At 37.0% G+C, this 11,849-nt stretch overlaps 1 protein-coding gene across 1 annotated transcript in view; it reads left to right on the plus strand.

Annotated features, from left to right (window-relative positions):
- LOC104128510 (cilia- and flagella-associated protein 69) overlaps positions 1 to 11,142 on the plus strand; it is a 59,672-nt gene extending 48,530 nt beyond the window's left edge. Inside the window, 9 exon segments of the mRNA XM_035896864.1 lie at positions 1 to 25; positions 116 to 207; positions 1,430 to 1,574; positions 4,163 to 4,236; positions 5,203 to 5,255; positions 8,417 to 8,524; positions 8,924 to 9,001; positions 9,964 to 10,087; positions 10,847 to 11,142. The exon segment at positions 1 to 25 is cut by the window's left edge and continues 163 nt beyond it. Of these exon segments, the coding sequence (XP_035752757.1) occupies positions 1 to 25; positions 116 to 207; positions 1,430 to 1,574; positions 4,163 to 4,236; positions 5,203 to 5,255; positions 8,417 to 8,524; positions 8,924 to 9,001; positions 9,964 to 10,087; positions 10,847 to 11,142 (995 nt within the window).
- Positions 11,143 to 11,849: the final 707 nt, after the last annotated feature.

Here is an 11,849-nt window from a genome sequence, read left to right on the forward strand (position 1 = left end):
TAGCTGGAACAGGAGCCAACAGCAGGTGAGAGTCTGTTTGATGAAAGTTATTATACACATCTCCAGAAAGGAAAATGTCAGCTTAAGTTACTAAGCCTGGTTTAATTTCTCCCAGTATTAAAGCACTAAAAGGTGAAAAAGGAAAAGATTGTGAAGTTCATGTGCCTCCAGGAATTTCAGTTCTTTGTGATGATGGCAAGAAGATTGGTAAGAACTTTTGCTTTGTTTTAACGTATCCAGTAGATAACTGTCACATTTATTGATAGCACCTAGCAGGTTTCTAATGCTAGGATGTTTTAAGGTTGCACATCTCTCAAAACGTGTGTGTTTTCCTCTGTTGGGAGAAAGAGTTGACAAAAAATACACTATGCAAATTGTTGGAAAAGCAAGGACCCCTTCTGGAAATTAGCAGTAGTTAGTTTGTATCACTATATGCAGCAGAAAGAAAATTGCTCTTGCAAACAAGTGTTAAAGGCTGTTAAAGGCTCTTTTTTTTTTTTTTTTTTAAAAATGTGGTACTTGGTAGTAACAGGGAAGATCTCGGTGCTCTTGGAATAGTTCTCAATGCTTCCTTTACAGTTTCTCAGAGATTTTCTGTTCAGAGTTCAAACTAAATTCACAAATTACTCTGATTTGGATGTTTAACAAAATTGGATGTATGGCAAGAACTGTTTATGATGTAGGCATATCAGTGTCTAAAGGTATCCTTGAATTATATACTCAAATTTTTGTTTTTTTTTTTTAAATTATTCTAACATTCTAACCCTAAGGGAGACTCTTTTCCCAAGTAACAAGGGATAGGACAAGAGGAAATGGCCTCAAGTTGTGTCAGGGGAGGTTTCAATTGGATATTAGGAAAAATTTCATTACCAAAGGAGTGGTCAAGCATTGGACCAGGCTGCCTAGGGAGGTGGTGGAGTCACCATCCCTGCAGGTGGTCAAAAAACATGTAGACGTGGCACTTTGGGACATGGTTTAGTAGGCATGGTGGTGTTGGGTTGACACTTGGACTTGATGATCTTGGAGGTCTTTTCCAATCATAATGATTCTATTATTATAGCCTGCATCTTAATGAAAAAATACGGAATGTCTGAAGAGTTTGTTGTAGCCACATCTCTATCAATGCAAATTTTTCCTTGCCTTTTTCAGTTCAAGTATTGGAGGCTTCAGAACTACTACTTTGGCCATACTTTGCCTGCCTGTACTTAGCACTGTTCCTGAAATGACTAACTGCATGACAGAGGGGAATACTGGGGTGGAATAGCTTTCCTTTGTTTCCAAAGAAGAAAAAATGCCGTGACCCTGAGCACACAGCTCTTGCAAGGAAGCATACAGAAAATTGCTCTTCATTGAAGATAGGTTTAAGTGGAAAATCGCAACTGAACTACTGCAGGGGATTGTGCTTTTTCACTAGTGAATTTGTTTGCAGGAGAGCTTAATGCAGCAGGGGAGAGATTCTTAGCAGCTCGCGGAGGTCTTGGAGGCTCTTTGGCCACAAACTTCATGCCTTGCAAAGGTCAGAGGCGAATTGTTCATCTTGATTTGAAACTTATAGCAGATGTCGGCTTGGTTGGGTAAGTACTGTAGTTTGAGGACTGATACTAGAAAAAAAAGTAGTAAATTTCAAATGGGATTTCAAAGAAATTTGAGAGTTTTCAGGATGAGCATAACTGTACATTTGCATTGCCACTTAAATCACTTGCAGTTTGCAAAAATCAGAGTTCTAACATATTCAAATTAATTTTAAAATTTGGAAAGTATTGGTTATGCTTTTATGGGTGAAGGACTTCATGAATCAGGGTAATATATAATTATAATTGAATTGAACAATTGCAGTGATTCAAAATTCTATTAGCTAATATTTATGAAGTAGGTAGGAGGTGTAAAACAGAGCCAAGAACATGAACCATATTGCATCTTTGACCTCCTGATACTGGCACAAGTGGATCCTTTCAGTAGTACTTTTAAAGAGAGTTTCAAAGGCTACATAGCCTACTCTCCCAAATAAACAGCTTGGAACATTGGAAGGAAGTATTACAAACTAGAACAGTAGAGCTTGCATTTCTGTGTTGCTGCTTTATAACAGTGCACATAAATATATTTTTATTTGGAGAAGGCTTTTGACAAAAAACAATTGTAAAAGTATTGGTCTACTCAGCATCTACTAACATGTGTCATGTACCCACCCCCGCCCCATGGTCCTTATTAATAAAAATTATAGGTAAAATAGTCTAATTGGTGTATACTATTAAAGAATGGAAACTTGAAGACAGCATGGTTTTCTAACTGCATTTTTTTCTTTTTTTGCTTATTAGAAATAATTCTTTTTATATCAGATTTATTTAATGTTATCTAATTTTCATGTGGCCTTCAGTAATTACACAATAGAGAATTTTTTTCTTCTTTTAGAGTGTGTGAAAATATAGGATATTTATTACACCAGTGCCTCTTTAATCTTGCATTTTGGCTTGTATTTTAGCTGACAGTTTCCCTTTAAAATGGACAAAAATAAATATTATCAATTAATTAGAGGAGTGTATTATTTTCTTGTTGAGAACATGAATCAGCCTCTGATAGTTTGCGGTTGTACTTTGATCTCTTTGTGTTTGTTATTTTTACCTCAGTAGATTGACAAGTGGTTTGCTATTAGATCAAGTAAAACACACATAGACTTGAGAAAGGCCCATCAGGTTTGGGTACAGGTTGTGATGTGTACTGTAGGTTCCAATTTAAACTTCAAAGAACATATTGTACCTCAGTGGAAATAAAATACTCACTTGAGGAGGTGACCAGAGTAACCTTCCAGAATGTCTTCAAGGCACCTTTCAACATCAGAGCGCATTAGAACTACCCTCAATGGTTTTCTTGTTATAACAAGAGTCATTATGTCTCTCTCTTTTAAGAAAGCCCCGTACACAACCCTTTTATAAAGCCCCTTAATGTAATGCTAGTCTTGTTTTTCATTAGCTCATGTTCTTATTAGTTGTCCCTGTTAACAGGTCATGGTACTGCATGTATTCTAGTGGAGAGTATATGGTTTTCCATGTGGCACATGCCTTTGTATCTTGTGACTAATGTTCAGTCGCCTGTAGACACAGTTTTCTTTGATCACCGTTGCACTGAAATGCTGTGCTGAATAACTGTCTGTGAATTTGACTGGAACACAAGTCTTGTGTGGTCTCTCGTATACTATGAATAAGGGCTATAGTCTGTCCTCTGATGTCAGCATTAGCTTCAAGTTTGACATGGATCAAGGCTACTGTGTCTTCTACTGCTCAGATTGATCTTTAAAATAAGCATGTGTTATAATTTCAGTTTTAACTTCAGTTTCCATTTCAATGGGTAGATGTATTCTGTGAAGAAGCTTTTTTAAAAGCTACCATATCCCTTAAAGAATGTTTTTGTTGTAGTATGCAGGTATAACTATCCCTTGTAAAGGGAAAAGGCTACAACACTCAGGTCTGCACATTACAGCTCCTAGGGCTTCACTGGTATTCTTTTTGGTTTTCTTGGTAACAAAGTAGGTTAGTCCTAATTTCAGGATCCCTCATACATCTTTGTTGCCTTAAAAGCATACACAAACTGCGCCTATGTGTGTCTATAGACTCTCTCCCCCCCATACAGATGTACTTACAGAGTTTACATATGCTTTGCTACATTAGCTAAACTGTAGCATAGATTCCACTGGTACTTAAATTGTAGAATGTTCCATTAACCATGGTTTGTATACCAAAAGACTGTAAATCCAACTGATAAGATGCATTTGCATGACAGGTGTTTAGAATGTAAACGTGGTTTACAAAATTAACTATAGCATGTGAAGACTGAATTCAGGTACACCTGGATGCTTATGCTGTATTTCCAGCCTAGTGACTTTGAAAGATCTCCCTTAAATCTGTTACATGTGTGTTTGCATACCTCTCCTGCCTGCATCCTTGGGAAGCATTGTCGAATTTAGAAAAATTACTCAGATTTGATTAAAAAAAAATCATAATGATCTGGGTTTTGTTATTTTAAAAAAAAAAGTCTTGAGTAAAATGAGTCTGCAAAAATTAGTTGGTAGCATTGAGTTTGACTAAGGTAATATAGTGTATTTGGTAATAAAATATACGGGAATCACATACGTGTTTATTTGATGTGTAAATCCTGACTTCCCTTCTAGGTTTCCAAATGCAGGAAAATCATCCTTGTTAAGCAAGATCTCTCATGCCAAACCTGAGATTGCAAATTATGCATGTAAGTTCATACTCTTATTTTTAAAGCAGTAATTTTTCATGAGAGCAAGAAGTCTTTTCTCTGACTTGGTTTGCAGGTTTATAATAAAGAATAGGGCATAACAATGTTGCCTGCTAAATACGTAACATAGATTTTTAATTATAAGTAATACTTCAGAGAGGGACTTGCTGTTTCAGTTTTTCATGTGTACACCCTCATAGTGCTTCAAGTTGTTGATTCGGGGTCTATTTAACATCTTTTTTTTTAGTCTCAGCCCATTTTATTGCACCTGAGACTTTGTGGTGTGTAATATCCTTGGTCTACTGAATGTACACCATCAAGTTCCTTTGCATAAGCATCTTGTATGCTTTGGAAATAGCTACCACCTATTCTTGCAACAGAGCAAGATTTGGTTTTAAATGTGTCTACTGAAAAATGGATGGAAAATTTGTATTATTTTTCTATCAGTAAACTAGGATTAGTTCTCTGATTGTTCTGTAATTAAAAAGTAAGAGTACAAGTACCGATAATTCCTACCGACCTTCTTGCACCACTCCTGATTCTCTACAGCCTTTTAATTTTTTTTCCTCTGACTGAAGAGTCCTATCTCGCTTTGCTTTCTGTTATCATTCCCTATTCAGAAGCTATTACATAGTCTAGACAATCATTTTTGTGTCTGAGGCTTCTCTAGCTCTCCTCAATTCTCTTTTTGGGATGATGGGAACAGAACTGCAGACAGTGCCAAGATTTGGTGAACCATTGGTTTTTTTGAGTGTTCTCTCTTGTTTTGCTTTTTCTTTATTACTTTCCCAGTAATTCTTAATATCCCATTTGCTTTTTTTTTTCTACTACTGAACATTTTTTTCATTGAAATATGAAGTGGGGAAGTCCTGCAACATTTAAATGTTTTGTAACATTAACATGTTTTAAAATGTTAAAACCAGTTTTGTTTTCTTCCCCTCCCCTTTTTTTTTTCCCTTGTCATAGTTACAACAGTACAGCCTGAACTAGGAAAGATCATGTATGCAGATTATAAACAGGTTAGTGTGAAAGTTTATTCTGGTTGGTTGTTAAAGTTGTATATCGTGATCAGTTATGTTGCTTAACGTAATTTCAGAAAGAAAAAAGGAACTTGGAGGTTTTTTCATATGTGTATCTATATGTATACATAATAAAATGCAATTACATGGACTTAAATGAGAGTTGTGGAGAAAGTACTATTTTAATAAAGTAATTGAAGAGAGCTGTATAGTCAAATGCAGTAATATGACATTGAGCTGATCTCGGGTCACTTCAATAAATGGCCTCTCATTTTCCCTTGTCTCCTTTCTGTGGTTCTAATCCTGCTTTATAGAGTTGTGAGCTTCTGTATGGAATTGAGATCGCTGTGTCCCAGTATACTCTTGTTAAGTTGCTTCAGAGACTAACCTGTTATTTTTATTTAGAAGAGGCAAATTTTCTGCAAGTTGGCTATGCAGAGAGCTCTGGAATGAATGAGTCCTTTTCAGAACGGATTTTGAACGGTGGCAAATTTGTCCAATGGCTGCAGATCTGCAGTAGTGAACAACAGGGAATTTAGTGAATATAACCCAATTACCGTAACTTGCTCTTCTGGCTTTCTAGGTTGGCTGCTCTAACTTCCTTTTGTGGTTTGTTTTTTGTGGGGATTGGTTGGTTTTGGTTTGGTTTTGTTTGTTTTTTTTAAAAACTAAAATAGTATGAAGTGATAGCGATTGCCCGAACAGCCAGGATAGTGTGCTACCCGAGACGTGAGGTACCTGGGTCCAGTTCCTTTTGTGGTAGGCTGTAGCTCTGGAGGACTGGTGGATCTACTGTCCTAACACCTTAATTTGTGTGAACCCAATTCCATCCAGCTTCTTCAGGTAAAGTTTTCAGATAATTGTGTGGTGCCTGGAGAACGTGGAGGGAATTGGGTTCTACACTCTCCACGGGGTGGAAAACCAATGCTAAATGAGACCTTTACTAATAGATTTTGGACCCCAAGTTCATGTAAGGTTCAGGCAAACATTTTGATTCCTCAAGCTTGAATCTTCTTTGATGTGCTTTTATTTTGTTTTTTACGTGTATGATACATGCAGTACTGGACTCATCGCTTCCAAGATAAAAGGCAAATGCATAAAAGGGTTTCAGATGAGTTAACCAGAAAAGCTTACTTCTCAGATGTGAAAAGACAGAAAGCTCCTCACTTTCAGAAGCAATAATTGTAGGGGGATTCAGTAACTGATGCTTGAAACCTTCATTTAACAACCTTTAACAAAGCTGTGTATTAAAGGAAGTAAGTCTAGTTTGTCAGGTTCCCTGTAGAGATGCACACATATAAGGGAATTTTTTTGTATATTCATTTTATGTTAGTTTAGGGTAACTTATCCTAGAAAGCTATGCTACAAATAACAGTATTATTTATAGCTTTTTAAAAAAACTACTTACCTGCCATGAATTGGGACCTCTTGCTCTTACTGGTGTATATTTCTGCAGAGCAGAACTACTTGCACTCCTGGCTTTCTTTTCTGCAGTCTGTTTCATGTCGTAGCCAATGACGCTTAGTGTTCGTTGCTTCTGCGGTTCGTGGTTTTTATACTACAGTGCTGGGTGCTATACTGGAACTATATGGACAAAATATCTCTTTTATAAAATTGAGGGAACTAGCGAGTTTGGGTGAGTAAGAGGAAGTACTTCAGCTCTGTGTTGCAACTGCTGAAAACAACATAAGCAATTAAGAGCAATAATTGAGGTGACTGTCCTGTATCGCTCAAGGGAGGCTGGCTCATTACATCTCTTTTCCCCTACAGAACATCAACATTTTTAAGGAAATACATAGCAATTTGCTTATTTTATCTTAGCACATTATAAAGAAGAAGATATGTGCCAGTTACCCGGTGCCATCTGTCATTACTTGGAAAAGACAAGACACAAAAGTAGAGGATCCGAGTATGAGTCTGGGTTCAGGTCTTAGTAACAGATCATGGAAAAGAGCAGAACCATTTACATTTTCTACCAGAATATCTGAACCAAGTGCTGTTTTGAGAGAATATGAGTTTGTTTATGAACACAGTAAAAATTATGCTTTGAAAGAGAACTAAAGTGGGGGAAAAAGGTGGTGAAGATGGTACTACAGCACCCAAACACAACACATCAGGAAGTGGATGTTTATGTTCTAAATCTCTAGTTATTCTCTCAGTGGTTCATCCCAGCTGTATCTCATGTCTCTGTAGATGGAAAATTCTGAAGCAAGGCTTCAAATATTTAGAAAATGCATAATGGTTAAAAGTTACTATGACACATGAGTGGGAGTGTAACTCACTCATAGCAAAGCCCCCTTCTGCAGTAGGCGCACATTGGAAATTTTATTGTGCGCTGGCTTTGGGCATTGTTTAGTTGAATCCAGTTGCTGTCTAAATGGGTAGTAGATAGATTTGAAGACCCTACTTGTGCTCTTCTTTGTTTCACTATTTGTCTTAGCTTTCTGTGAGTTAATGAGTAGATATTTGGGGGTTTTAGTATTCTGCTCTTTGTCGATCTGTCTCAGCTCTCCTTTATAACTGTGTACAACCCTTTCAACCAGCAGAGAAAATGACAAGATCCCTGTCCATTGTGGCGGTCTTTGGTGGGCTCTCGTTGGAAACTGGTACACTAATCAAAATCTCATTTCACTTGAGCAGAAGACAAATTCTTGGACCTTCTCACACTAAGGGGAACAATGTTAAGCGGGTTTGCATTTAGAATAGTGATCCTCTGTAGCCACAAATAACAGATTTTATGTGATATCCTAATCTTCTTGCTTTTCAGAGTTTGTTTTATTCTCAGGTAATAGGTAAAAAATTTGCAAGATCTCTGCCAACGTTTTATTACCCTGTTTTCTACTTTGCAGGCAGCTATAAATCAGTAGGTGGGGGACATGAGAAGCACGATGTCTGTGTAATAGTAGCATTTTGTTTATATCTGCTTCTGATGATAGATTCTAAGTGTATTGACACAGCCAGTGTATAGTGCCGGAGAGCTGATCCCCTGTGCAACTCTAAGGAATACACATAGTTGTAAAAGGAGTCTCTCAAAATAGATATTCCTGATACTCCTTTGCCTGGGTTCTTTTGTTTATATAAAATGATAATAGGTGTTGATAGTTTAAATTCAGCATTTTTACCTGTTGGAAATCTTTTGTTTGAAACTTTTGTTTTCCTAGATTTCAGTAGCTGATCTGCCAGGACTGATTGAAGGTGCACATGCAAACAAAGGGATGGGCCACAAATTTCTCAAACATGTGGAAAGAACCAAACAGCTTCTCTTAGTTGTAAGTTAAATAAAATTTACAGCTTATTGAAATGAAAGGCAGTACAGTAAATAAAATGCATCTTAATTGCAGTGTAGTTGGAACTGAGGAAATATTTTGTAATTTGCATGTTTTATGATAAATATAGGTGTAACACTCTTTTCAGAATGGAATGCTCAAGTGATTGATGATAAATTAAATCCTTAAATAAAATTTATCATTAAAATTTTGCAATTAATTTAGAGCAGTGAAGTGTTCCAAGCATAATTAGAGCATGGGGTGATTTTTTTTTTTCTTCCTTTTTTCTGTAAGGACCCCTTAAAAAAGTGGACATTTTACTGCGAAGTAGTTGATGGAGAGTACCTTGATACTGTAACATAATTTAATACCACAAAATTTGTTTTTGTGTAACTTTTTCAGGTTGATATTTCTGGGTTTCAGCTGTCTATTAGGACTCGGTTCAGAACAGCCTTTGAAACTATATTGCTTCTAACAAAGGTAAGTTCTCATCTTCCTAACTGACAGTTGTAGTTATGTGTTGAGCCAAGAAAGAGGCTCAGTTTTGAACAGAACTTTCAAATGTTAGTGTGTCTTCTAGATTTATAACACAAGGCCAGCTAACAAGCTTAGGATTTTCTGAAATGATGAAATTTTTATTTTTACCTGTCCAGGTGAAACTGCTCTATTTTATGTTGGGCACAACTGTTCCTTCATTAACCTGTGTGGCATATGGAATGTTTCTTACAGTCAAGTGAAGGTGAAAAGACACATCATTTTCAGTTCTGCAGTATGGTAGCATTTTAGGAAGTAAAAATACAGGGGTATAGTTAAATCCCTGCCTCGATGCCCTTACTGCATAGCCTAACGGAGATGAGACGTCATGCCCCAGCTTTGCAGGCATTCAGTGTTTCCATCTCTTACCATTGCTTCTGATTAAGTTAATAGATTTTATGTAATTTCAAGTTCAGCAGCTGTTCTCACTTTTAGCTATGAGACTTAAGATGATGAATCTTCTGAATTTCAGCTGTTGCTGTTTATTTTTAGCTTATTCATGGTTGTGACTTTATTTCAGATATTAACCATAGTCCATTAAAATGCTTAAGAATCAGAAAACTCTCCAACGAATTTTTTTACATGTTTTATAGATCTGAACTTTTTCTGAAATTGATTTTGTGTTTGTGGATATCAGAAAAACAAAAACAAAGCCGTCATTCTTTTTACAGGAGGCTGTTTCAGAATCAGCCAGCCTGTTTACCTGAGATACCTGTGAGCAAAAAAATCACTGAGTCCCTGAACATTATTTTCTTCTGTCAGACTGCTTTTTAATACATCAGCCTTGGGCACCTGAGTCAGTCTCAGCCTATTCAGGCAATTAAACAAATGAGGGAGGAGATGTAAAACCGAAGTAGCACTTGTTAAAATACAAGCACTTACTAAGGCAAATTTACTTGTCTTTTAAGGAACTGGAGCTGTACAAAGAGGAACTTCTAACAAAGCCTGCACTTCTTGCCATTAATAAAATGGATTTGCCTTGTGCAAAGGATAACTTGAATGAACTTATGAAACAGCTACAAAATCCTCAAGGTAAATTAACTTCCAACAGTTACCTTTGACAAAAGCAGTAATCAGATTTCATCAGGGGAAACTCTGCGTTAGCAAGGAGTAGTTTGAAACTGAAGTCAGCTATTAAATTTGTTATTTGAACATATGCTTTAAAACCATTTCTGGCATTTGGAGATCTGTTTATATGCATTTGCAGTGCTGGCTTCACTGTTGGGGAGGTATTTTAATAAAATAACGAGATCCTAGATCTTTCCCAACTGTGATATGGGAGAGTAAATTTCCAGTCTGTCCAGTATCTCTGATAACAGTAAGCTCCGTTGAAGGTCCCCTTACAGACACTGATGTATAGACAAGTTATCACGTGACTTTGGCCGAAACACATGAAAATTCTGGACAGGCCTATGTAGCGGTTTGTTTGAGTTTTGTTATTACACTGGGGTGAATTTCTTCCTATTTCTTGGAGTGTGTAAGAACCAGGAAGGCTTAAAACCATCAGTCTCCCACGTTCTACAGCTTGGGATTTCCTTGTACTGTTCTTAAAGGAAGGGTATAGAATCTTCTCCTGAAGGTGTAGGTATGGTACAACTGCTGTGTTAGTGCTTGTCTTCTGAGACTTTAGCTATTAAAGATTAATTAAGCAAATTATACTTCAATAGTAATCACAGTTATGTTTATTACTGCCATTTCTTAAAGTTCATTTTCTAAATTTAATGGGATTTTATGGGCTTTGTAGTGATAAACTGTTTGGGGGTCATACTAACTTTCAGTATGATTTTTCAGACTTCTTACACTTACTACAGGAAGAAATGGTTCCTGCAAATACACTTGAGTTCAAAGATATAATTCCTGTATCTACATATACTGGAGAAGGAATTGAGGAACTAAAAGCATGTATAAGAAAGTCTATAGATGAGGAAGCAGAGCAAGAGAATGAAGAATATCGGAAAAAGAAACTACTACTTTTACGAACTTCAGAAGAACAAATGAGTCAAAGCTAGCATTCTTGGCTGGATCCAATGCATTTTAACGTTTTTAGTATGTCCATGAACCCATTGCTATGCGGACCTTCTGTTTAGTTTTTGTTCCCTCTACCACCCCTGCCCAGTTTTCTGCTCCCCTCCATCATCTCAATTTCTTTTGGCGTTTGGGTAGAGCACAGCAGGGAAAAGAACGGGATTTTCTGATTTATGTTGGCTGATGTACTCAACAGAGTAAAGACCAAAAGTACGTGCAGCTCAAGGTGCTGCTTGACAACTGATGATCCCTGGAGCGGGTTTTTTTGCTGAATGGGATGAATAGAAGGAATATGCCCCACAGAGCTAGCAAAGGAGCAAGTCCAATCACTTTGCATCTTTTGCCATGGGCAGCAGAAGTAACCACAGAAATTTCCAGTGGAGCAATTTTCCAGGGTCTAGTGCTTCTGGGGTGAACCAGTTCTGCCGTTTTGACAGGCACCAGATTGGGTTGGTTTTTTTTTTTGTTAAAGATTGAAAGGAAAACACAAATAAATGGCTGCAAGGGAGTGACTTGTAGGGGCATGAAAATCCAAGGCTGGTGTGTACTGTGTGTTTTTCACAGCTGCTGGTGCCTACTGTAGTCCTCTTGATCCTGTAAATCCCGATTCCAGACTTAATGTGGGACTCCCTCCTTTTATGAAGTTGTGGGTGCATGTTGTTCGTTGGTGAAGAAAACAATGCTGGCTTTTCAGCAGAGCTGTATGGTTTTTGTATTTTGTATTACTACAAACAGGCACACTTACATTTTACTTTTTTTTTTTTTTTTT

Source organism: Egretta garzetta, unplaced genomic scaffold (genome assembly GCF_000687185.1).
Source record: "Egretta garzetta isolate BGI_Z169 unplaced genomic scaffold, ASM68718v1 scaffold30, whole genome shotgun sequence".
Classification (NCBI taxonomy): domain Eukaryota; kingdom Metazoa; phylum Chordata; class Aves; order Pelecaniformes; family Ardeidae; genus Egretta; species Egretta garzetta.